Below are 23,566 nucleotides of genomic sequence, written 5' to 3'. Positions count from 1 at the left end.
AAATTGATATTTACGCATTTATATTTATTAAAACTTTATCTTAATTATTAAATAAATAATCTGCCTATAATAAAGCCAAATAAAGAAAACGTATATATTTTTTTGTCTATTTATTAATTTTTAACAGAAAATGCTAAAAATTATTACTATAAAGTGCAAAGAGGCAATATTATGTCATTTCCATAATTATTTTTCATGATTTTTATCTCTATATAGAAACTATGAAAACAAATTAAATCTAATAATATATATATTTTGAAATAAATTTAATATTATTTTTAAATTTATTATATTATTTTCATAATATTATTTATTATTTATGATATTTAGCGGTGCGCCGGTGCCTGCTACGTGGTCTACTTGGTCTTGGGCACGGTCAACAAAGGAGGCCAAATCCAAGTTGGAATCATTATCCGAAACAGCATCCAATTTTTTTTTTTTTTTTTTAGCATCCCATTTTTATTTCATTAAATAAATAAAATTACATACGTGTCCATCGCCACCACCGCAATCTACCACGTCACATTCCCACTTGCCAAAACCCAAATCCCGACAATGACAACCAATGCGAACTTCCAAGAACCTGGGTCCCACACTTTATCCAATACACGTTGTATCACAAGACTCCGCCACTTAACAAAAACTTCCAATTTAGCTGACGTCATCATTCCTAATCAAAACGAATCGCAGCGCAGCACAATCTACAAGGGTGTTTTAGTAATTCCGTTGTTCAGCTCAGTCCCCGCTGGCTGATGTAATGAACACGTGGCGATTCGTTTCGTTCACGTGACAGCCGCCTTTGCTTTGTATAAAAATATAAGGAAAATGAAAAGGAAGAAATAGAGTAGCTTCGAAGCCATTGAAATCTCTGAGAGTGGAAGAAAGAGAAAGGGATATAGTAGTGCGATATTTGTCACAGATTCTCAAATCGGGGATTTTGACTGAGTTAACTCACCGAGTTCTATTCTTGAAAAACCCCAAACTTGACAATGGTTCAGCTAATGAGTACCAAGAAATCTTCAGTGAAGGTTGAAGTTGAGGAGTCTTTGGAGGATCAACTCGGTCCTATTCACAAACGCTCCAAACTCGATTCGTCTTTGCAGGTTTCACTTCTCTTTCCTTTCAATTTTCTGTTTTCTTTTCTTTTCTTTCAACTCAATGATTGGATTGGTTAGGTGGTTTAATTGTACTGGATGTTGATTTCTTGGCAGATGATTCCTGTTGCTTCTCTTTGCAATCCACTTGACGAGCCTAGCCCGCTCGGATTGCGTCTCAAAAAGAGTCCTTCCTTTTGGATTTAATACAAATGAAGCTTTCTCAACAAAATAATATGAAGAAAGATCACAAGGCTACTGGTAGTACTGCTACTGATAAGCTGAAAGCCTCTAATTTTCCTGCTTCGCTTCTGAAAGTTGGGAGCTGGGAGGTAAGTTCAATTATGCATAATTGTTTGTACTTAGTTGGGTTTTATTTTTTTATGTTGATTGGATTTTTTAATTCCTGTTTTTCATTTTGGGTGGTACAGTATAAGTCGAGATATGAAGGGGACTTGGTGGCAAAATGTTATTTTGCGAAGCACAAGCTAGTGTGGGAAGTGCTTGATGGTGGTCTTAAGAATAAGATCGAAATTCAGTGGTCGGATATTGTGGCTATCAAGGCGAATTTCCCTGATGATGGACCTGAAACCTTGGACGTTGTGGTACTTGTTCTTCTTCTTCACCATCTTCTCTCTCACAAACATACCCATCTTTTTAGTGATAGAGGGATGTTTCTGTTTGTTGCAGTTGGCTAGACAGCCCCTTTTCTTTAGGGAGACCAATCCACAACCTAGGAAGCATACTTTGTGGCAAGCAACGTCAGATTTTACTGGTGGACAAGCCAGCATGCACAGGTAGTCTTAATTTGGATGAGCTTCTTTTAATTATTTTAGGGTAAATTTGTTTGTTTGTTATGCGTATACATGGCTTGCATTATCAGTCTTTGTTGCCGTATTTGTTCCTTTTATCACATCGTTGCGTTAGAGATCGGGTTTGAGGAATGAAGTGATAGTGCTATACTATTAAGGCCAAATTTCCCTCTGTTTTCTTCCTTTGGGAGATTGGGATTGGGGGAATGCGTTTAACGTTTGCTTTGTTAGAGGGTTGGACGCTTCGGTATTGTTTTGCTCCAGCAGGGGCATGTCCATTAGTTGCCATTTCCCGCTGCTTCATTTGGCTTAATTCAAAGTAAATTGGTACTTCAGTGTTGGAAGATTCATCAAGCTTTATGATGTGTAAGAGACACATGTAAGAGTAGATACCATATTAATGGTTGTATCGATTTGAACAATATGTTGATGTTGTATCTTTTGTCATAGGCGTCATTTTCTGCAGTGCCAACAAGGGTTCTTAAGCAAGCATTTCGAAAAACTTATTCAGTGTGATCCTCGTCTCAACTTTCTAAGTCAACAACCTGAAATTTTGTTGGAAACTCCATATTTCGAACAAAGGCATTGTACATTTGGTGACTTGAATGAAACGACTGAGGTGCTTGATTCAAAGGCTGAGGAGACACGTGCTGTGTTTGCTTTAGGGGATGCAGCATCACCTTCTGGAGTCCTTTCTTCTTCCTTGAATGATGAGCAGCAAGTTTTCATTGGCAGGACTCCCGAAAGTTCTTCTCAGGAAACTTCTTCGCCTAGCACAGGTAAAACCCATCTCTTATTAGTGAAAGCTATCTACCGCGTTTTGCTGAAGAAATATGATCTTAAAAATGAAAACATGGATGAAAATAGTGATAATTAATAAATATATTGGCCTCTCTCTTGCTGTAGGTAATTAGATACTAAATCTTCTAAGATCAGTGCTGCATCTCTAATCATTGATCTGCATACCCTTGACATGAACTCTCTGTAGCGATATAGTTGAATTGTTGTTTGCATATTATTGCAACTACCGGCAGCGGCAGATGCGTCCATTAGTAATTTGAATGAACAGTCAACAGTTACCTCTAACTGATTCTTTGTGACAACTATGATCGTAAGAATCAGGAAACGGGAGTTACCTCACAACCTTGATCAGAAAATGGAAATTAGTTCAGAATAGACTCTGGGCATTGTTAGTGGCTTAATTCATAGAAAATTTTCTGAATGCATGCCTGTAATACTACAAATCTGAAAGTACTTGATAATTGCAGCTAAGACTGGCAATCTTGTTTTGACAAAGGTTCTGAATAGCATTGAAGCTGCCCCAGTTATTTTCTAATCTTGTTATATTTATTTTTCATGAATAACTCATTATTCTTTTCCTTCCACACCTTTTCTAGTTGGTTTACAGTTTAGCTGAGTAAGTAGACTTCTAATTCATTGAGATGGAATTGATGTTTACCTCAACTTTTTTTGGTTTGTGAATTTTAATTTATATAAATGGGAAAACCAAAAAATTTTGTTATTGATTGACTTATCAAACATTGCACTCTGCTGACTGGTGTTTGATCAACATTTGGAGCACCTTAATGCACTTATTTTTGGATCTTGGACTTATATCTATCTTTAGTGTGCATATTAGAGAATTTTCCTCCGCTTGATTGTATCAGTACTTGGTTGTGAGGGTTAGTGGTATTTTATGCTGGACAATGTAGGAACTTCATATGACATTATTATGCATGGCTCCAAGAACCTTGAGCACTGGATATATCTTGGAAGTTCTCCCTGAGGTCGAGTAATTCCATTTATCAAATTAGTGAAATGCTCTTTGCAAAACTCTCTGGTTTTCCCAGGAATCATTTGGAAACTAAACGAAATATTATGATGCTAATGAAAGCATGTAACTATGCGGTTGAAACATTCGGTAAGCCTAGCTTCCATTAAGCATGCATCTGTTTACAATTGATTCAAGTCAAAGAATTGTCTATCAGGATGGGAGAGCAAACATGTTATGTGATCAAGTAGGTTAGTAGGCCATACCATCTGTGTAGGGATGTGTTATGATCTGGTACGGCCTTCCGAAACAGAGAATTAGGCAGAGAAAGGAATAAAAAGGGACTTGTTTAGAAAAGAAATAGAAATTGGAGAAATGAGAGAGAATTATAGAGAAGAGCCAGATGGTAGAAGAGAGGAAAGAGACATCTTTAATCATTATGATCTTGGATAGTTTCCTTTTTACAGGTGAGTTCCTATTAAGTGCTTTCTACAGTTACAACTGACCGAGGAGGGTAGTTACAACTGATGGACTTATTCCCTGTAAAACACACCAACTCCGAAAGTCACACACACCACACAGAGCTCATTCCTTCAGTCAACATCTCACTAGCTACTCTACTACTTAGTCATAACCGGATGATGGCAAGGGAGTATATTTGATGTTTGTGCATCAAAAATATGTCTATGAACACTTCTGCTCTGATTTTCATTTGATTCTTGCAACTGTGTGATGCAGTAAAAAATTCATGGTTATAGTTACCAAAATGATTGTGGCTTTGTTGACTGTAAGAAAGCTCTATTTTTAATGTGTATCCTGCAATGGTAATATTATTCCAAGTCAACATGCATCTAATTTTTTTGAAGATAGTTCTTATTCTTCAAGTGAAATTATTTGTATGTGGTACATACCTCCTTGCTGGTCTAACTAATCTATTATTTGCAGTGATGGATAACGATGCAGCTGAAAAAATAAGGAGTTTGAAAAGAGGAAGGCAAATACCAAGCCATTGGGATCAAATTAAGGTGCCTGGACTTCAGCCATCCATGTCAATGAGCGACCTAGTTAACCACCTTGGACAATGCATCTCAGAACAGATGACATCTGGAAATCCTACTATTTCAAATGGCGACCTGAAGAACAGTGACATTCTGGAGGAGATTACTCAATATTTGCTTAGCGACTCTCAACTTACATCAGCATCAGACGAGCAGCGCCTCATGTCAAGGGTCAATTCTCTTTGCTGTCTGCTGCAGAGAGATCCTGGATCAGCACGGAATTTGCAGGCTAAAAGTTGCATTGATCTTGAAGTAGATAGTAAAGTGAGAAGAGGTGAAACTAAATCCATCAGCACAACAGTCTGCCAGGATAAATTTGTTGAGAGTTTTCCAGTGCCTGACGACCAGTCCAATAGTGTTTCCAGCTGCAAGCAGGCACCAACCATGTCAAGGAAGGATTCAGTTGGGGACCTACTGCTTAATCTGCCAAGGATTGCTTCCCTCCCACAATTTTTGCATAATATGTAGGGAGCTTCAGATCAGCAAGTGGAAAGAATGATGTATGCCGTCAATTTCAACTATCTTGCGCAGGAAGTCTCTCCTTGATATGTGGTTATTGTGTTTGCACTTTACTTTTTGTAAATTGTAGAAGCTTTAAGGATTTAGAAATATCATATTGATGAAGGATCCTCGCATGTTTATTCCAGGAACATGGTAGTCCTTTGTCTGTACAGCCTGCTGTAATCCTATTAGCGTCTGGAGTGTATTACAATCTTTTCTAGTCCATTCAGTTTTAAATGTAGTGTATTTTATGTAGGACAAATCCCTCAAATTATAATGCTTTTGCCCCAATCGTTCTGTTATTTGGAGATTTCTGCTGGCGTAACATTGCTTGTCACAATTTACTTGAAGTAACAACTTAAATTTGCCATATTTACAACTAAAAATATCGGCATGCATGACCCGAAAAGGAGGAGAAAAAATGGCAATGCCATGAAAAGAAAATTCACATATAATATAAACAATGAATTGAGAAGAAAAAATATTGAATATTCTTGGCCAAGGCAATAACAGATGAACAAATTACTTCGGTGTATACGCCTACGAAATATGAGACTATTATAAACAACATCAATCATGCGCAAAGTAATAGCAATACCACCTCCAACAAACTATCAGGACATATATATTTATATTCATGTGTGATTCCTTCTAACTTTTCAAACAAGCCTACAAAAAATAAAACAGAAAATCAAGCTACCGTTTAAGGTTCATCAGGGTCTTCATCCCTGGCACCTTCATCACCCATTTGTTCATTTTCCTCTAGCATGTTCATCAGCATGGATATTTGCTCCTGCAGCATAGTGTTCTCTCTCTCTACCTCGGCACGTTTACTTCGTTCTTGCAGAAGCTGGAGTTGCAGGTGTTCTAGACACCTTGCATCCCCTTCCAACTGCTCATTTAATCCATTGATTTCTCTGTCCTGCAAAAATTATCCATTGATTGTATATATATTCTGCATGTGCAACCTACAATCCGTGTGTGAGATAGGTGTATAGAACTAATACCTTTCTGTTCATTTCCTGAACAGCAATCCTCCTCATGCTTTCAACAACATCTACATTAACAAGCTTCCGCTTCTTTCCAATTAGCCAACCCTTGGGATAGCTTGTTGAGTCGAAATCAGGTGGAGGAGAAGGGATTCAGCTGAGGGTCGTGTTCCTTTGATATTTGTTACAGGTTCCAAGGGTTCAAAGAGAGCCTTTCGCAGCTCTGAAAGTTCCGTAAGTGCATTGGCCTCCTGCATCTTTTCATCATTGGAAAATTCTTCCTGTTTGTTGGGAGTTTCATTCGCAGTATCGTCTGTTACCTTGTCTAAACTCCTCCCGCTAGCTGTTGGAAACAAGTTACCATTCTACTTCCAACAAGTTTAGACATGGCAAATTTACAAACACAACAGCATAAGAAATGTAATGGGTGGCATTTATACTATACTGCTTTCAGCAGCACTACTGGTTGCAAGCTAGAAGGAGAAATGCAAATACATGGGATGAATAAAATGACAAGAAAACTGTAGTTTATGCCCAATCATATTTGAAATGAAGGATACTCCTCCCCACCACAACCTCTTCTGCATTTTCTCCCTAATCCTTCCAAAAAAACAGAAGATTCATTGATTCAATTCTTAGCTTTCCTTCACATATTCTTGATTCTTCTACTTTTCCTGCTTGATATATAAACACAATGACAAGTTTCCTCCTGCAAGACATGGTAGACTAATACATGCTACCAAGCTTAACTGGTAAATTGTTTGCTATTTGTAAAAACATTTGAGATCATATTCAGAGTGCAATAGGGAGTATGTTTTAGATAGACCGACTTCTATCTAATAATTTTAAAAGAATCCCTCTTGCATTTGGCAGTCTGGAAAAAATTAAGAAAAGTTAAACTGAAACTTACTAGCTTAAGTAAATAAGAATAATAAACTTTAAATACATTTTTAACTATTGAAAACTTATAAAGGGATAACAGCTATTAGGAAAATTTGTGTAGATAAATGTAGGAAAATGAAACCAGGGCAGAGATTTTGGCAGAACAATATGAGACTGCCAAGCTCAATAATTGCAAACAGATGCAGAGAGACGCAAAGTAGAAAATATACAGATAAATATACAAAAGAAAAAGACATATAATAATGGTAATAATTATAATGGTAAGCTAACCTAACCTTAAAATTAACGTAGCAGCAAATCAATAGGCTACCAGCTAGTCATATCATACTGTTCTCTCTCTAACCAACCAAATGTCAAAGCTACTGTTTGTCTCTTTCCCTCGCTTTGTTGAGACAGAATTAACTTGGAAAATTATTCCAAGCAATTAAGCAAATTGAAGGATCTTGCTTTTGACACTGCTAATTAAAGATTGTTAGCTTAGTGTTACTGAAATTGCGACTTCAGTCTCGAGTTCAAATCTAGTAAGAACCAATTGTACTTAAAAAAAATCAAATAAATGGTAGAATTGACCAATTTTAAGAGAGATCTTTCAACGCCATGCCATAAAAATGGAAATTCTTCAGTTATATAAGATTCCCAGATGTGGGTTTGTTGGATATGGTCATGTATCAAGAAAATATCGCAAAATCATTCTGAATTCAACATTTTCTTTTCTCCAGTATAATTTCTTTTTCTTGGAAAAGCAAACAGACACAGAAAGAAACGAAAATTCAAATAAAAGAAACAAATACCTGATCTCCTTCGAGATTTCCAAAAGATCCTAGGTGTAGAAACTGGAGAGAAGCCATCCAAAAGCCCATCCATCACCTTCTTCCCATCCTTATTACTGTAGTCTTTCTTTTTTTCCATTGAAGAGGAGCTTGAAGTATCAAGAATCGAACATATCAAGGTCTCTCTTAGTTTTTCTTTCCTTGTACCTTGGTTTCTGGTCTTCAACTACAAGGGAAGAAAGAAGAAGATAATTTGCTGGCGTTGGCTATTGGGTTACAGAGTGATGACGGGACAATCAATGCTTCTCAGAGCTTGGGATTTGGCTCTTCCGTGGGATTTGGCTCTTCCGTAGAAGATTTTAAGCCAACAGATGTCTATTTGGGTCCCATTTAACTTACCTTTCTACGTAGAACTCCTGGTTTTTTTTTTTTTTAATCAAAATACCTTTATTAATCTACCGAAACGTATTTTTATAAAATTAAACAATAAAAATATTAAATAAGAAAATGTAGAAAGCATATCCCCTGTAGCATAAAAGATTTTTCTTCAAGTGAGGAACTTTCTTGGAATTTGGAATCTCTTTACAGAAGTGAGCAAAATTTCCAAGCTTTCATTGTCCTGTCTTGCCCTGCCTGCTGTGCTTCATCCTTCAAGGCAATTTTGCTTTTATTATTATTATTATTATTATTAGCATTTTATTTATATTATGAAAATATGTTTTTTTTTTTTTAATACATTAGTCTGGAATGACTTCAACACTTTGCTTCCAACCTAAGTAATGCAGACAGTTTTACTTTTTATTTTTTTTAAAAATGTATATTATAAATCAAATTTATAAATTTCTAAAATAAGACATTAATTAATATGAGTGGAAAATCACTTATTATATGAATAAAGTGGCTTCTAAAAAGTTGTCTCCATTTTTTTTTTTAACCTTTTGTGAAATCTAATTTAAAAATTATTAATATTAATCTAATTTTATATAAAAGGAACATAAAAAGAATGTTAAATAAAAAATATTCGCCAATATGAAAATTTTTTAAATTTAATTATATTTTAAATTTATAATAAATCGAATTTAAATAAAAAAATTTAATATAATATAAAATTAAAAAAAAAGTTGATATGCTGCAAGTTTAGGTTAGGTGGGTTTGCATTGAATTGATGGCCTCATACTAAAAACATGCTTAATTCCATACGTTTGATTGTTCAAATCTACTTATTTTACAAATAAGAAAAAAAAAATATTTTTGATAGTAAACTACAAATATCTTTTAATCTACTGAATTGGGTCTAATCTTATTCACGTCGAAAAAGTCTATTATTGGAGTAAAGCACTACCAACGAAATTTTCTCCATTCACATAAATTAAATACTTAATTTTTCTTAAAGGATATAAAATCTTTTAGCACTCGTATTAATATGTTGATTAAAAAAAAAAAAGACTTTCAATCTTAATATATGTGATTTAATATTGTAATTAGTTTCTAATATGGTATTTTATGTCAAATTTTAATTTTATTACGTGAATTTTGACTTTCCATTGTTTTGACACATTTTCATTAGTAGTCTAATACATAACAAAGAGTGGTGTTAGAGGTTAAAATTACACATCAAAAAAATATAAAAGAGATTAACTACTAATAATGTCTAAGACCTCTGATCTTTTATATATATATATATATATATATATATATATATATATATATATTGAAACTTTAAAGTTATATAATTATAATGTTTTTATCATAAAATAAAAATATTAAAACATTTTTAAATAATAATAAAAAATGGTATTATTTACATTCTTAATTTTATTAAATATAAAATAATATTTATTATATTAATTTTATAAAAAAAAAAGATTTATGTATATATTTTTGAATATACTATCATTTTTATGTTAGTTTAATTTTTTTATATAAAATTTAAAGGTATAATGTATAAATTTTATAAAATCATTTTTTAAAAATAAAAGTAACTTTATTTTATTTAAAACAAAATAGTTATGAAAGTTGCTTGTAAATATTTCACTAATAATTTATTAGACTGTTAAAGTAAAATTTTTATCTGGTGCAATCATTATACATATAATGGTTTAATTATAATCATTGGTTATGTTGATGTCTACACGAGACCAATCACAATTAATGATTACAATAAAATCATTGTACATATATCGATTTTATTATATAATTTTTCAAAAAATTTCATAATTTTTCGTTATCAATTTTATTATATAATTTTGTAATAATTACAATTAATTAGTGTTTGATGGTTGATTATTTAAGGTTATAATTAAATTATTAAATAATGGAAAATATGAATATATTATTATATATGTGTGTTTAAGTGAATTTTTATTTGGTAAAATCGTTGAACATTATATGTAAATTTTGTAGCTTTTTAAGATAAGATTTTCAGATTTTTTGAAATTTTTCAAAAGAGAAAATTTCCATTTTTTCACTAACAAATCAATGAATTGAGGAGTTTTTATTTTTAAAATCTTTAAAAACCTTTATTTCATTTAAAACAACCAAAAACTTATAAAAATGATAAAAAAAAACGTTATTTTAATTAATTTCACTTTAAAATCATCTACTTTACTCGTTAGGAAAAAAAATTAAGACTGTTAAAAAAATAATTAAATTATTTTAAAATTTTTATAACTAAAAAACAGATTGTAAATCAATTAAACCAAATAAATCCTTAGATGTTAAGTAATTTCACTATTTATCTTTCGATCATTTTTATGAGAAAAGAGAGATCGACAAACCTTATTAAAAGATTCCACTAGATGTAGGAGTGGAAGTTTTATATATATATATATATATATATATATATATATATATATATATATATAAAAGAAAACTTTCAAATCATGGAAAAGGCTGTTCGTAAATGACAGAGACACTATCTCAGAATGTTGCCATAACAACCCCTTTACAGGCTCAACTCATCCAATACTTCTGGGAGAGGCACACTACAACATTGAAGGTTGCCAAACCCACACCCACCTATATCATGAGAAATTATTAAGTGCGCGCGCACACACACATATGTGTGTGTGCTGTCTCTTTACAATCATGTTAAATCCATTATTTACAAAAAGAGTTCATAGTTTCATGACAGAGACAGCACTACTTTTATATGCATCAAAACAAATTTATAATCTTCATAAGGCCTTAGAAATTCTCTGCCCTGTTGACTAATCACAGGTCATTCAAGACAGGCCCATTTATGAAAGCTCTTAATCCTTGGCAAAAGAAGGTATTCTTATGCTCTTAATCCTCGGCTGATAAATGGCCCATCTCATCATTCTCATAATTAGCAGTCCCCTTCCAAATCCTGATCAACTTTCAACAGGTCTAGCAGAGAAGAAAGTAAAAGAATTCAATACAATAATAGATAAGCAAACCCTATATACACCAAACTCTTGGTGGTTGAAGGGTTTTGGAGACATGTATTAATGGAATTGCGTCAACCACTATTATATACACCTTATAATGGCATAGCTACCAAGTAGACTACCTATCATTTTGATCACATTCACCTGCTATATACAGATACATGAATTTTTAACTATTTGATTTAACCACTTTTCTATATAGCTTTCATTTTCCTCTTAATCCTGACTAATGCTATCAAAGTAGTCCTTCTCGCCCATGGCACATGGGATACAAGGAGGATCTTGAGCTTGGTCTTGAGGAGTGATACGCTGCAAGCAAGAATCATGAAAGTGGTGGCCGCATGGCAAGACAGCAGCAGTTATTGGTTTCTCTGGCTGGTGTATGGGGCCTTCTGGAGTGAATGACAGATCCCTCTTGCATATATGACATTGATTTCCACTCGGTTGAGGAGTTTTAACGTCTCCTGCAAGAGAGAGTCCACCATCACCACTAACATTTCGGAAATTATTAATCCGCAGAATTCTTAATATCATCATCATCATCTAACCACATTATCAACAAGTACAAACTGCAAAAAAATAAAAATAAAAATAAAAATAAAAACCTTTTCAATCATTTTCCTATGGTCCTAGCAATTGATAAAATGCATTCTGCGTAAAAACCATGTTGAGGCAGTCCCACATGTCACAAGCTGGACCAGCCAAATGACAAGCTTTTGGATTCCAATAAACCAGTCAAGGGTAAACAAGGAACCAAATTTTTTTCCTGTGGCCAAGCATGGCCTTATGTGAATTTGCCACTAAACATGCATCAGTATAATCCAAAGGCCTTGTTCAGGCTAGGCTCACAATTAGCCAATATGAGCTACCACAGAATGAACATAACACTATGAAAAATACACAAAAGAAGTCTTAATGTATTAAAACCATTGTAATAAACATTGAAGCAATGCAATGAACAAAATAGTTTAAATATTTCAAAAAACAACAACAAATTGGGGGACAAAACATTGTAAACATCATAAGAAAGTCTAAACTAAAAGCAACTTCTACTGTCACTTGGAAAGTGGATTGTAGAAATGGGGGGGTGGGGGCGAAAGTCAAACAAGATTTGATCAAAGGAGCCTTGAGAAATACCTTGCCTTCCTTGCCACTTGATATGGTGAGGTGAAGAAGTTCTGGGCAAGGATGAAAGACGAGAAGTGTAGGCTGTAGGTGGGCGACTGGGAAAACTCCGGGGTACGAGGGGGCTTAAGGAATCAACTGAAGTTAGAGGAGCATGTGTTGGACTAGTTTGGAGCAATGTTGGAGCAGACAGATGACTGGCAGGTCTAATTGATCTGGACCTTTTGCACCAAGGCTGGGGAGCGTTGGGAGGGCATATGGGTGATCCCCTCTTAAGAAATCGTCCGGAAGGAACACAAGATCGAATAGGCCTATTTACTGCTGGAAATTCTTCACCTGTAACTTGAAAAATTAACACCAGTAATTGCATAGAAACATGCATAAAACTTACATTTAAAAAGCATTGGTGATGTTCAATGCTAGGCACCGGTGGAATGAGCAAGTACAGACAAACTTCTAGAAGGCTGCATGGGAATGGAGGCTTGAGATTGACCAAGTTTACCGGCAAGCAATCCTTAAAAATTAAATATGATTTTTTTTTTTTGGAATCTAATGGATGCAACCAACATTGGCAAATAACTCAAATATCTCGTTGAAAGGAAAAGTAAAGGATGAACCACCAAAAACTTCTATTTTCTTCAAGAAATGACAAGCAAGCAGTATTATATATTTATTAGACCAACATTTTCATCTTGCTAATATTTTCTCGAAAAAACGGAACTCATTTAGTTCTAGTGATGTATATCATTTATTATGTGTACTATAGATTTACAGATAGACTCTTTCCCACCACGGCTGCTTGGGTCACTATAAAATTATAAAAAAATTCTTAGCATTAGATCAGTAACAGCACTGATGGATACCAAATTGAATCTTAGCAACAGCAAAGCATTATTTGCTTTTGCAACTCGATATGCATTAAATAATAAAGTTAAAAGAGTGAGCTGATTAACAAAAAAAAAAAAAATTATATAAAAGCTTAATTTGATAGCTGAATTTTTTTTCTGTGTCTATTGTTTCCATGGTATTATGCTTAGTCCCTGAATCAACATCCCAATGGTTTGAAACTTTGAACAGGGGTATTGCAACTTGTATGTCGCAGGTTCAATCTCACATTGGATGGTGATTTTTACAGGATGGGAGAGAAACGGCCCTTGATACAGGGGCAGAGGTAGGGGGGGCTAGGGGGAGCCTTGGCCACCCTACCCTTCTAAAAATTTCTTATATATATATAGAGAGAGAAAATTTTATTTTATTTTGGCTATTGGCCCCCTTAGACAAATTTTTTGGGCTTCCCCCCTGCCTTGATACGTAGTTCACAGTCTAATTAGGCTCCTGATAACTTAACAGGTGCGTTGTTTTATACATTCAATTGAATCACTATATCTAAATCATAAGCAGTTTGCATTTCATAGCTAGCATTGGTATAGGCAACATTTTTAGCTTATTCGCTTCACACTAAGGCTGCAAGTCCAAATAACTTACGCATATTACGCTACTAAATGCAATCAATCACATTTTAGTGAGATACTAATATGAGAATAAATAAATAAGTGGTCTAACCAAAAGAAGAGTTAAATTAATCAAAATTTATATTTTAATCCTGGTAAGTGGGTAGCTGGAGATAACAAAGTTTAAACAAGAATGTGTTTATCATAGATTAAATAGAGGTAAAGATAACAATAATGCTCATAGAGTTTAGGACAAGCTTAACCATGTTACGAGATTGCATTTTTGTTTTTTGAGGGGACTTAAGATTGAAAAAATAACAATAAAGAATTTGACATGCAATATTGACTTTCAGAAGTCCTCAGTGATTATAAGAAAGGAAGAATGGGGAAAATGGTAAGAGGCATCTGATTAGAAAGATAAAGTGTAGAAGTTACATTTAGTATCTAAACATGGAATATGGAGGATTCATAACTCACCTGACTGACCCTGCCAGTCAATGCTCCTTGTAACTCCAGTAAAGGGCAAAACCATAGAAGGCTCTGGGCAGAAATTTCTCACAGCTCCTACAAGAGAACTCCGTAGCTGATTAGATGCAGGTTGAATAGCACTCCTAACCAAAGAAGATGATGGTGACAACCCATTTGCCCCAAACCATGCAGCATCAGGTAAGCCAACTTGGTTGCTATTATTTGGTATTGATGACTCAGTTGGAAGACCTTGAAAGCTTGTGTAAGGACTTATATTTGCAAATCTCTCCTTCATTTTCTCTCCAAATCCTAAGTTCCAGCTGCTTGGGATTTGATTATAATTTTGCCTATCTACTAGTGGCAACAGGGTCCCAACACTCTCATCCCTAGATGGTTTAGAAAGCCCACCTACATTCTGAATTAGACCAGAAGATCTATCTATATTCTGCGCTTGATGAGAAAATCCAGCCACATTCTGCACCAGACTAGAAAATTCATTAGCATTCCACACCTGATGAGAAACCCCACTTGCATTCTGCCCTAAACCAGAAAGTGCATCGTTATGTTGTGCATGGCCTATGCTTATAGACTCACTCTCATTAGGCACTAGTCTAGCAAATCCACCATCGTACTTCTGGAAACTAGAAAAACCATCAGCCACATTAGAACTAGATTTCAAAGAACTTCTAGCAACATTTTGACCAGAATAAGTGTTTAACATGGGCAGAACAATATTTTTATTGCTCTGATTGTTATCTTTGCTGGAGACATTATATTTAGATCTGGTCTCCAGATTAGACCCATATCCAAGAGTAAGGAAATTCCCATCAAGCATTTCAGGATGATTTGATGGAGCTACACCTGCCACGAAACTGTTATTCATTCTCAATTCTCCATTAATTGGTGGGTTGTGGCCTAATACATGTGTACTACCTGGAAGGATGACTGGATTTCCAAATACCCAAGGCATATGAATATTATTACTATTTGCTTCTCTACCAGATCTGTACATCTGTGAGATGTTTATTCCCATTTGTCCACTAGATGGATTAAGGCCTGATACAGGTGCAGTATGTGCATGGGTGATTTGATTTTCAATTAGCCAAGGCCTACAAATATCACTATCATTTGCTTCTCTACCAGCTTTTGACATTTGTAAGCCACCACCCACATCAATCCCGGAGGTTACTGTATTTCTCTCAATTTGAGGATTGTCAAGATCAGTGGCATGGATATTAGCAGTAGCTACTGAATTCACAAGAGCATCGTATTGACCAAATTCATTCAAATTCCCTACCAAATCTGAAAAGCCTGAAACAGGCTCATATAAGTAACCAGGGCCAGTCACAGGATTGTGAAAAACATTACATTGAGAGATATCATCCTTGATAACAGGAAATGACATTTCCTGTGCATAAGATTGAGGCATTCCATGCACATCCACGGTTGGAAAAAAAGGTGCTGATTGTGCCGTATCATCAAAAATACCAGGAAGATCATCAGATCCATCCTGTAGATCAAAGGGTTCCAGTTCTTTGTCGCTTTGTGGAAAGGAAGCAGACATTGGCAATTTATCTCCTTGTTTTGGCTTTTCACTTGCCATTTGCATAACTGGTTCTGGAGGAAAAAGGACCAGATAAAAGTGCACTCAGAAATATACATTTCCAGAAGGATATGCACAACTGAAGTCTAGGCAACTATGTGCATACAATCACACGCAAAAACCAAAGATAGAAACAAAAAAGACATGAGAAATTTTTTATCTTGAAGACTGGATGCTAAAACCATACATGTATGAAGCAGCAGAAGAATAGCCATTCAGACCAATATTTCAACTCAGTGATTAACTTTAAGGCAAATAGCCACCATAAAGAATAAGAATACATCAGAGCAGCTTGGAGAAAATGAAAAGCAATAAATAAAAAATAGTAATAAAAGGCTCACAGTGAATGGCATCTCAAATTTCTTAATCTTGAAGTCCAGCTAAAATTAAAAGTAAATACCTGAATCAACCAATGACTAGAAAGGAAAAAATGATGAAAGACGGACTCTTTTTCAAGATCAACAAGAACCAAAAGCACCTGACAAAGGTCTCAATTAACAAAGATGCACTTCATTAAATGTATTACAATAAAACACCGTTGAAAGAAATATATAGAATGCAATATAAAGCAGATAATTCATGCGATCCAATTTTTCAAAAGGAAAAATAATTAATTTCATAAATTGACCACAGTACTGTCAATCACACAAATAGCTATAGCTAAAACAAAGAAATAGAAATCAATATTCCCAAAATCCCAGGAAAACTCAACACAAACTCTGCACACTTAAAGCCATAAAGATTTTGAAACGCAAAAACCCACAAAGAAAAATCAATCCACAAAACAGAAAAGATACCATCAGAAAGAAAGAAAGAAAGAAAGAACCCAATTAAGCAGAAAAGGCTAAAAGGAAAAACCACCATTAAAAAAAAATTGATAATTGCATAACAAAGCTATGCAACAAATCCACGGCAATCCAAACATCTAACCATATAAAATATGTTATTTAATTTTCAAATCGCTTGAAATTAAGAACTAGAAATTTAAAAAAAAAGAAGGAACTAAAAGGATTCTTACCAGCGGTTGAGTGACTGCTTAGAGAGAGAGAGAGAGAGAGAGAGAGAGAGCGAGAGAGAGAGAGAGTGGTGTTTTTGGCGCTTAGGGCTTTAATGGAGTTTTTAAAGGGTTCGGTATGGGCCCCACTTGGCATTTTAACCAAGTGCCACGTAATCAGGTGGACCCAACTTTATGCAACAAGCCGTTGGCGCTTGCTTACCTGGCCGTATGCCACTTTGATGAGTGGCGAAAGCCTAAAACGATATTTGGTCGACTTGTGTGGCATTTTCGTTATCAATCTAAACAGTAGAGGGCAATTTCGTACTCACGTTGACGATTTGCAAATTGTGAAGTCGTCTCATTAGACAGCGTGTTAAGAACGCTATCTCCCACGTGACAACATTACATTTTCCCGCCTTACAAAAATTTTACAGTTCGGCTGAGGCTCAGCTGAAACTGGCTAGGTTTCCGCTTGAGCTCGAAGCTATGATGGTGGATTCCGACGAGGCTTCACGATAGCAGATTTGACGAAAGCCAGCAACTACAAAATGGCAGTGATAAAATAAAAATACAATAAAATAAAAAATGGAAAGTACTTCCTTATTTAATTTATAGAAAAACAAAATAAATAAATATAGATATAAATTATTTATGTTATAATTTAATATAATGCAATTAATTTTTTATTAAAATTTAATAAAAAAATTTAAACTTACTAAATATAAACACCTCTTTACTAAATTTCTATTCCAATGGCTATATATTTTAATTTTTAGTAAAATTAATAATTAAATATTACACGTGACTTATAAGAGAGATAAAAAGGAAAAAAAGTAAATATTGGCGGATGAATTATTTTTTCTATTTATTTTATTTTATTTTTCATAATAAAGTGCTGTGGTTTACATGCCTTCTGTGACAACTTCATTTAATCCTCTACAAAAAAGATAACAAAAATTCTCTGTAATTGCTTAATTTATAAGGAAGAATCATTCCCTTCTTTTTAATAGTCTTAGAATCAGCAAAAGAGAGATTCGAATATGCAACAAGTTGAAAAGGATCTGATGTCTAACGCACAACAATTTTATTAGTCCTTCTGCAGTGCTCTCTCACAAATGCAATCTTATGACACCCCATATCAGTTCTAATGGCATTCTCCACTCGTAGTTGATCCATTTGAACAGTAGGCAATCAATTATGTCAGGGTTCATTATCTTGAGGTTTTCTAATGGTTGGATCTTCAACAAAAATTTGGGTTTATCACCTAAAAAAAAAAATTTTTTTTTAAAAAGAAAAAAAACCTAATTTATATAGTTTGAGAAACATTTATAATATACTTACAAAGTGTAATTGTAGAACTTAGCTTTCTAGCCTGCAACAAGAATGCTATCCTACAATTTAATGATGTTATATATTAGCTCACACGATTGAAGTGTTGAAGCCTGCAAAAAGTAGTTTCATATAATGAACTACAGACTACGAATCATTTCTTGTTCGTGTAGAAAATAAATCACCACTCCATATGATGTCTGCAATACATGAGAATAGGCGCTCCATCGAGAAAGCAAAAAAAAAAAAGCAAATCTTTTAACTAATTTATCCCAATTTGAAAAACTAATGTCCTCAGCAAGTCCCCAGAAAATAGTATACATGCTATTGCAGCTATCAGAAAATAGGTAAGTCCACATGTGTTAGCTTTTTAATCCCGTTTACGATGTTGCCGTCCACCATGCACAAGTACAAAGCCAAGAGATACTACCATTGCAAGTAGATACCCAATCATTGCTCCATAAGTCACACAGACTGGCCATTCCTACAAATTGAAAATAATAGGCTTCGGGTCTCAAATTAAGTAATAGGAAGGGGCTGATTGGAGGAAGAGAAAAAAAAAACCACAAAAAACCACTAGAGTGAAGAAATACACGTATATCAGATGATGATTTTCTCAAATATTGGGTTCATTTGGTTTGCAGAATGGAATAGAGTAGAAAGGCAATACATATTCCATAGCTATCCCTCACTTGTATGTGGAAATTATATTTCAAAAATATCTTCTGCATGTAATAATTATTATACATCTTAAATTTTAATGAAAAGTTGAGATTGTGAATAGCTATTCCGCATTTAAAATTTGAAACAAAGCTAGAAATAGCTATTCTACTCTCATTCATTCCATGAACCAAAGAACAAAAAAATGGATGTCTAGCTTTGCAAGAGCGTTATGCAGGCTGTATTGAGGTCATTGAGTATCCACCTACATTCAGGGAATCAGTGTAGCAATTCAGGTCCATGGTGGTGTTTGTGTAAATTATTGTGTCACCTTCAGGTTTACGTCTAAATATCTCTAGTTTAACTCAAAATATTCAATAGTCAATCAATCCTGCTGTCCAAAATTGACACCTTTTCTATAAGTTTTGAATAATGGTATTAAGATGAATTTATAGTTCAATTCTATCAGTGAATGCAGTTACAGATGAACCAAGTACCTGCTCAAAAAGCAATAAAGTGCTAACACCGTTCCAGATACACAAATGAGGAAGTAAAGAGGGCACAGCTCCAGTGAACATCCTAGTGGACTAGAAACATTTACAATACACACACAAGCATCTCCTCCCTTGAAGAAGTTTCTACAGAAACAATAAAATCTCTTCTACAATATGAGAGAACATCAGTTCGTTGACATTAGAATCATGTGTTTAATATCTAAATCATGTTATTATGGTTCAAAGCTTTAGTATTTCGTGGGACTATAGTAAAATAATTTATAATGTCCATCATCCATAGGACAAATGATGAAGCCAGGGCATATAATGTCAAATGCAATTCCACTAACTTAACTAGAAAAAGACAACAAATGATAAAATCAGAAATATGAAACAAACTGTCACAGTCCAGATAAAACAACTTAAGAATAAAATTATTTATGACAGTACATAAGTAGATATGAAGAGAGCTCATTAGAAAATGACAAAGAGGGTATATAGCAGCATGAAATTAGGAACTAAATGGGGAAAAACACCGTACCTGCCATGGCCTTTCCCAGTCAAGTGGCATAGGCCAAGCCCCAAGCCAAGCTCCAATTACAGCCCCATGTGCTGGTATACAAATCATATACTCTAAAGATTCATTTGGCCTAAAGAAGACAAATTTAAGTTCCACATCTGTACCACAAAATTATGGTAGAGAAAATTCAACCAGCAGCTTTATTGATTCTATTTTAACTATACTGCCTTAAGTTCTTAAGATTTTCAACTAGTTGCTTTGTGTTCAACTTTATTTACAAAGTAATGATTTATTTTAATACATGTCCTGCACATCCATTAAGTTCCCAGAAAAAAAGCAAGGCCCAACATTGTGATCATTTCTCTGAATTGCAAAATATACCAGGGATCAGAAAAAAAAATACATTTACCAAATTCTTTCTAAAGCTAAAGGAGAAATGTAAGCAAAGCCTTTGCTGCTAGCTAAATGCCTAAACATGGAGGTAAATCATCAATTGATGATGGACAATGTAGCCTTCACTAGAGGATTACTATTGAATAAGGATATGCATTTGGAAGTTAAACAGATATTTTCTCAAAATTTCACGGATTCTTCCACTGATTTGAGGTCTCAAAGTGTTATATCCAAGTTTATGTATCCCTATATGACACAGGTGTTTTAGGGTCAAGAAAATGCTCTAAGCAACTATGGTGTTGGAAAACTTACTTTGTATATGCAAAAATACGTTGCCAATGTGACCATGATGAACCAAAAACAGAAGCTGCAGGCACAAACTGCCACAAGACAAGATTGTTTAATAATATTGTAAAGGCTTAGCACTACTGACAAGGGAAAACAAACACACTCAAATCACAATAACTTGGGTTAGCAAGGTAATCGTACTTCCTTTCCTTTTGAAGCAAAAATGCACATTGGAAATTAATTAAAAAAAAAAACAAAGTATAAATATTAGTTCACTTACATGAACCTTCACATGTAATTAATACTTGAGAATGATTCTGTAAATAATTTAATTTCGAATGATATAAAAACAAAAAAAAAAAGAGTACATTATTAATGAAATAGAATAAAAAGATGGTTTTATTATTTTCAAACTAAACCCTTCAAATAGTTAATAAACTAGCTTAGCACAATGATGATAGATACTTACCATGCATGATGACATAAGAAGAGACCAATTAATGGTCTTTGGTAAGTACCTGTCCCCAATAACAAAAGAGCAAAGTCAAAAAACTCTTGTACTTTGAAAAAGAAATGATAGTAAGGGATTAAGTTCATGTCCTATCAGAATTATACAAAACAATAATACATCAAACATATACATATGTTTCTATCTTCATAATTCTGAAACCATAAATCATAGTTGAGGTTGGACAGCCACCACCACTGTTGAAGTTAAATACCCCAGCTGAATTTTTCAACCACAAACAATTTACTCTCACAATCAAAAATCAGGAGGAAGAAAAGGCAAATAAATGACAATTTGAATCATGCAGGGGGATTTAATACCTGATATAGTGATGAAAATCATGTAGGGGACTGTAGAACATGAACCCCTTCCCTTCCAACCTCAAATCTGATTTCTGTTTTCAGAATAATTTTAAAAGATAGGAATCAATTGACCAGTAGACCACATACTCGATGCTAACAGGCGCGCCTAAAACAATTGCTCCAAGTGCAGTCACAAGAGCCCCTAAGAATTGAAAGTACAAAAAATATGGTAAGCTGACAGTGTAAGATGACAAAACAGCAAGGACTTGAAACTCATAATAGAGAGGGAGGGACTGACAAGAATAAGCTAACAGTAAAGACAGTAGAAATCCCACTCAGCATTGAATAGCCCACTCCACTATTAATATGATAGTGAAGCTTAAAGAGAGTTAACAAATGAATGGAGTACCCAACCAGGAAGGTGAACAAAGTCCAGTAGCGATATTAGCATTTGCAGTAGCACCATTAAATATGGTATAGCTTGAAATCTAAGGGACAATTTATATGAAATCAAACTCAAATTACCTGTGACATCAATTTATCTTTGTCACTTACAAAAATGCTAAACTTATAAGATGATTTCAGTTTTATGCATGCATCCAAATGCATGTACATTTACAAGATTCTGAATAATCATCTCTAATTTTTTGTTAACAAAACTAAAATAATTTAAGAAATAAATAGTTGTTATTATGGCATAAACTAAAGCAAAACCAAAAAATTTTCACACTAAAAAACAACTAAGTCATTTAGATAAGAGTAACCAACATGGAACATGTCATTGAAGAACACTGCCTAACACCACTTGATCAAGATATGAGTTGTGAAAATATCCAAAGCTTTCTTTTACAGGCCTCATTCAGTGTGATAACTTTTGAATCTTCAGACTGTAGATGAACAAAATACACATTGCAATTGCTACTATTTTGCCCAACCTAGAGCATACATTTACTATTAGGGATCACATAAACAACCTAAAATTAATGCATGTATACTTCCAAGCTGAAATATGCATAAATAGAATTGTCTAGTCATTTAATTCAACATGTATAATGAATGTATATACCGAACAAACACGAAAAGAAAAAGGCAAGTTTGATACTAACCAACAGGAAGAGCTAATATGCCTCGTCCTACAGCTTTCAAGTACTGAAACATCACATTCACGCAAAAAAAATTAATAAATTATGACGAAACAGGAAAATAATCAAGCAAGCCTTGTTTGGTTGCCATAAAAATGATCTAAAATAAACATCAGAATTGCGGATAAGAAAATAAATTATGAATTTAATTGGTGGATACTTAAAAAATTTTCTAAGGTTATTAAGCTACTTTGAACAGTTAAGAGAAACATTTCTGCCCGCGCCCCAAAAAAAAAAAAAAAAAAAAAATTCTTTTCTTTTGCTTTCCCACATTTTCGGAACAACCAAACAAGGAAGCTAGAAAAATAAATAAAAAGGCCGTTGAATTGATAGTACCGAGCATTGCTCAGGATTGAGTCGAAACCAACTATAAAGAAGTGTCACGATTGGACTCTCGACAATCTGAACAAGGAGAAGAAACAAATTCACACACAACAAAATCCAAAAAAAAAGTTGAACAATAAAGTCAACGCGAGAGAGAGAGAGAGAGAGAGAGAGAGAGATACCCAGATCAGACGTAGGGTGCGTGAAGGGTCAGACACTACATTCATGGAGTAGAGATTGTGGGCTACCCATAAACCTATAGCTAAACCAAGTCCACAGATCAGGTGGATAGACAATGCTTGAAGAGCTGATACCGATCGGGAGGAGTTCTCGGCCGTTGAAGCTTTTGCAATATTGCAGATCTCCTTCTTCTTCTTCTTCTCCTCCTCCATCTTCCAGAGGGAAAATTATATGATAAAACCGCAATTTTGATTCTTTGAACCGCTGGTTCCACAAGCATACATAAGCGGACACTTGGAATGGACCAAACTGTCCCTGTTTATGGTTACCAAACCCATAATAAGGGTATCCGGTCTGGGCCTCAACTATTAAGAATCCTACTCGGTGTTTTTCTATCCAAAGAAAATTCAACAAATTAAATAATAATTATTTAATAAAGTAATGAAGTAATTTTTTAATAACTTCAATTATTCA

At 34.3% G+C, this 23,566-nt stretch overlaps 2 protein-coding genes, 1 non-coding gene and 1 pseudogene across 3 annotated transcripts; 1 reads left to right on the top strand and 3 right to left on the bottom strand.

Annotated features, from left to right (window-relative positions):
• The first annotated feature begins 832 nt into the window (after window positions 1–832).
• On the top strand, window positions 833–5,538 carry LOC110672670 (uncharacterized). The gene is made up of 6 exons (XR_009146546.1): window positions 833–1,103; window positions 1,212–1,426; window positions 1,526–1,699; window positions 1,785–1,891; window positions 2,357–2,685; window positions 4,623–5,538. It is a non-coding gene; the product is annotated as an uncharacterized LOC110672670 (transcript).
• A 166-nt stretch (window positions 5,539–5,704) lies between these two features.
• On the bottom strand, window positions 5,705–8,569 carry LOC131176530 (protein HEADING DATE REPRESSOR 1-like; annotated as a pseudogene).
• Window positions 8,570–11,306: 2,737 nt separating this feature from the next.
• Window positions 11,307–17,058, bottom strand: LOC110672646 (uncharacterized). The gene is made up of 4 exons (XM_021835468.2): window positions 16,974–17,058; window positions 14,362–15,969; window positions 12,446–12,769; window positions 11,307–11,772 (listed from the first exon to the last, which is right to left on the bottom strand). Exons 2-4 carry the CDS (start codon window positions 15,959–15,961, stop codon window positions 11,525–11,527), a joined length of 2,172 nt encoding a protein of 723 aa, XP_021691160.2. The 5' UTR covers window positions 15,962–15,969; window positions 16,974–17,058; the 3' UTR covers window positions 11,307–11,524.
• Window positions 17,059–18,385: 1,327 nt separating this feature from the next.
• LOC131176529 (PIGF/3-ketodihydrosphingosine reductase fusion protein-like) lies at window positions 18,386–23,270 on the bottom strand (the record flags this gene model as incomplete). Its single annotated transcript, XM_058141574.1, is given in 8 exon segments — window positions 18,386–18,765; window positions 19,977–20,085; window positions 20,661–20,728; window positions 21,106–21,154; window positions 21,594–21,648; window positions 22,553–22,595; window positions 22,925–22,990; window positions 23,095–23,270. Coding segments are annotated over 8 exon segments (680 nt in total), but the record flags the coding sequence as incomplete, so codon positions are not given.
• Window positions 23,271–23,566: the final 296 nt, after the last annotated feature.

This window comes from Hevea brasiliensis, unplaced genomic scaffold (genome assembly GCF_030052815.1).
Source record: "Hevea brasiliensis isolate MT/VB/25A 57/8 unplaced genomic scaffold, ASM3005281v1 Scaf151, whole genome shotgun sequence".
Classification (NCBI taxonomy): domain Eukaryota; kingdom Viridiplantae; phylum Streptophyta; class Magnoliopsida; order Malpighiales; family Euphorbiaceae; genus Hevea; species Hevea brasiliensis.
This window is presented reverse-complemented; position numbering and strand designations above follow the sequence as displayed.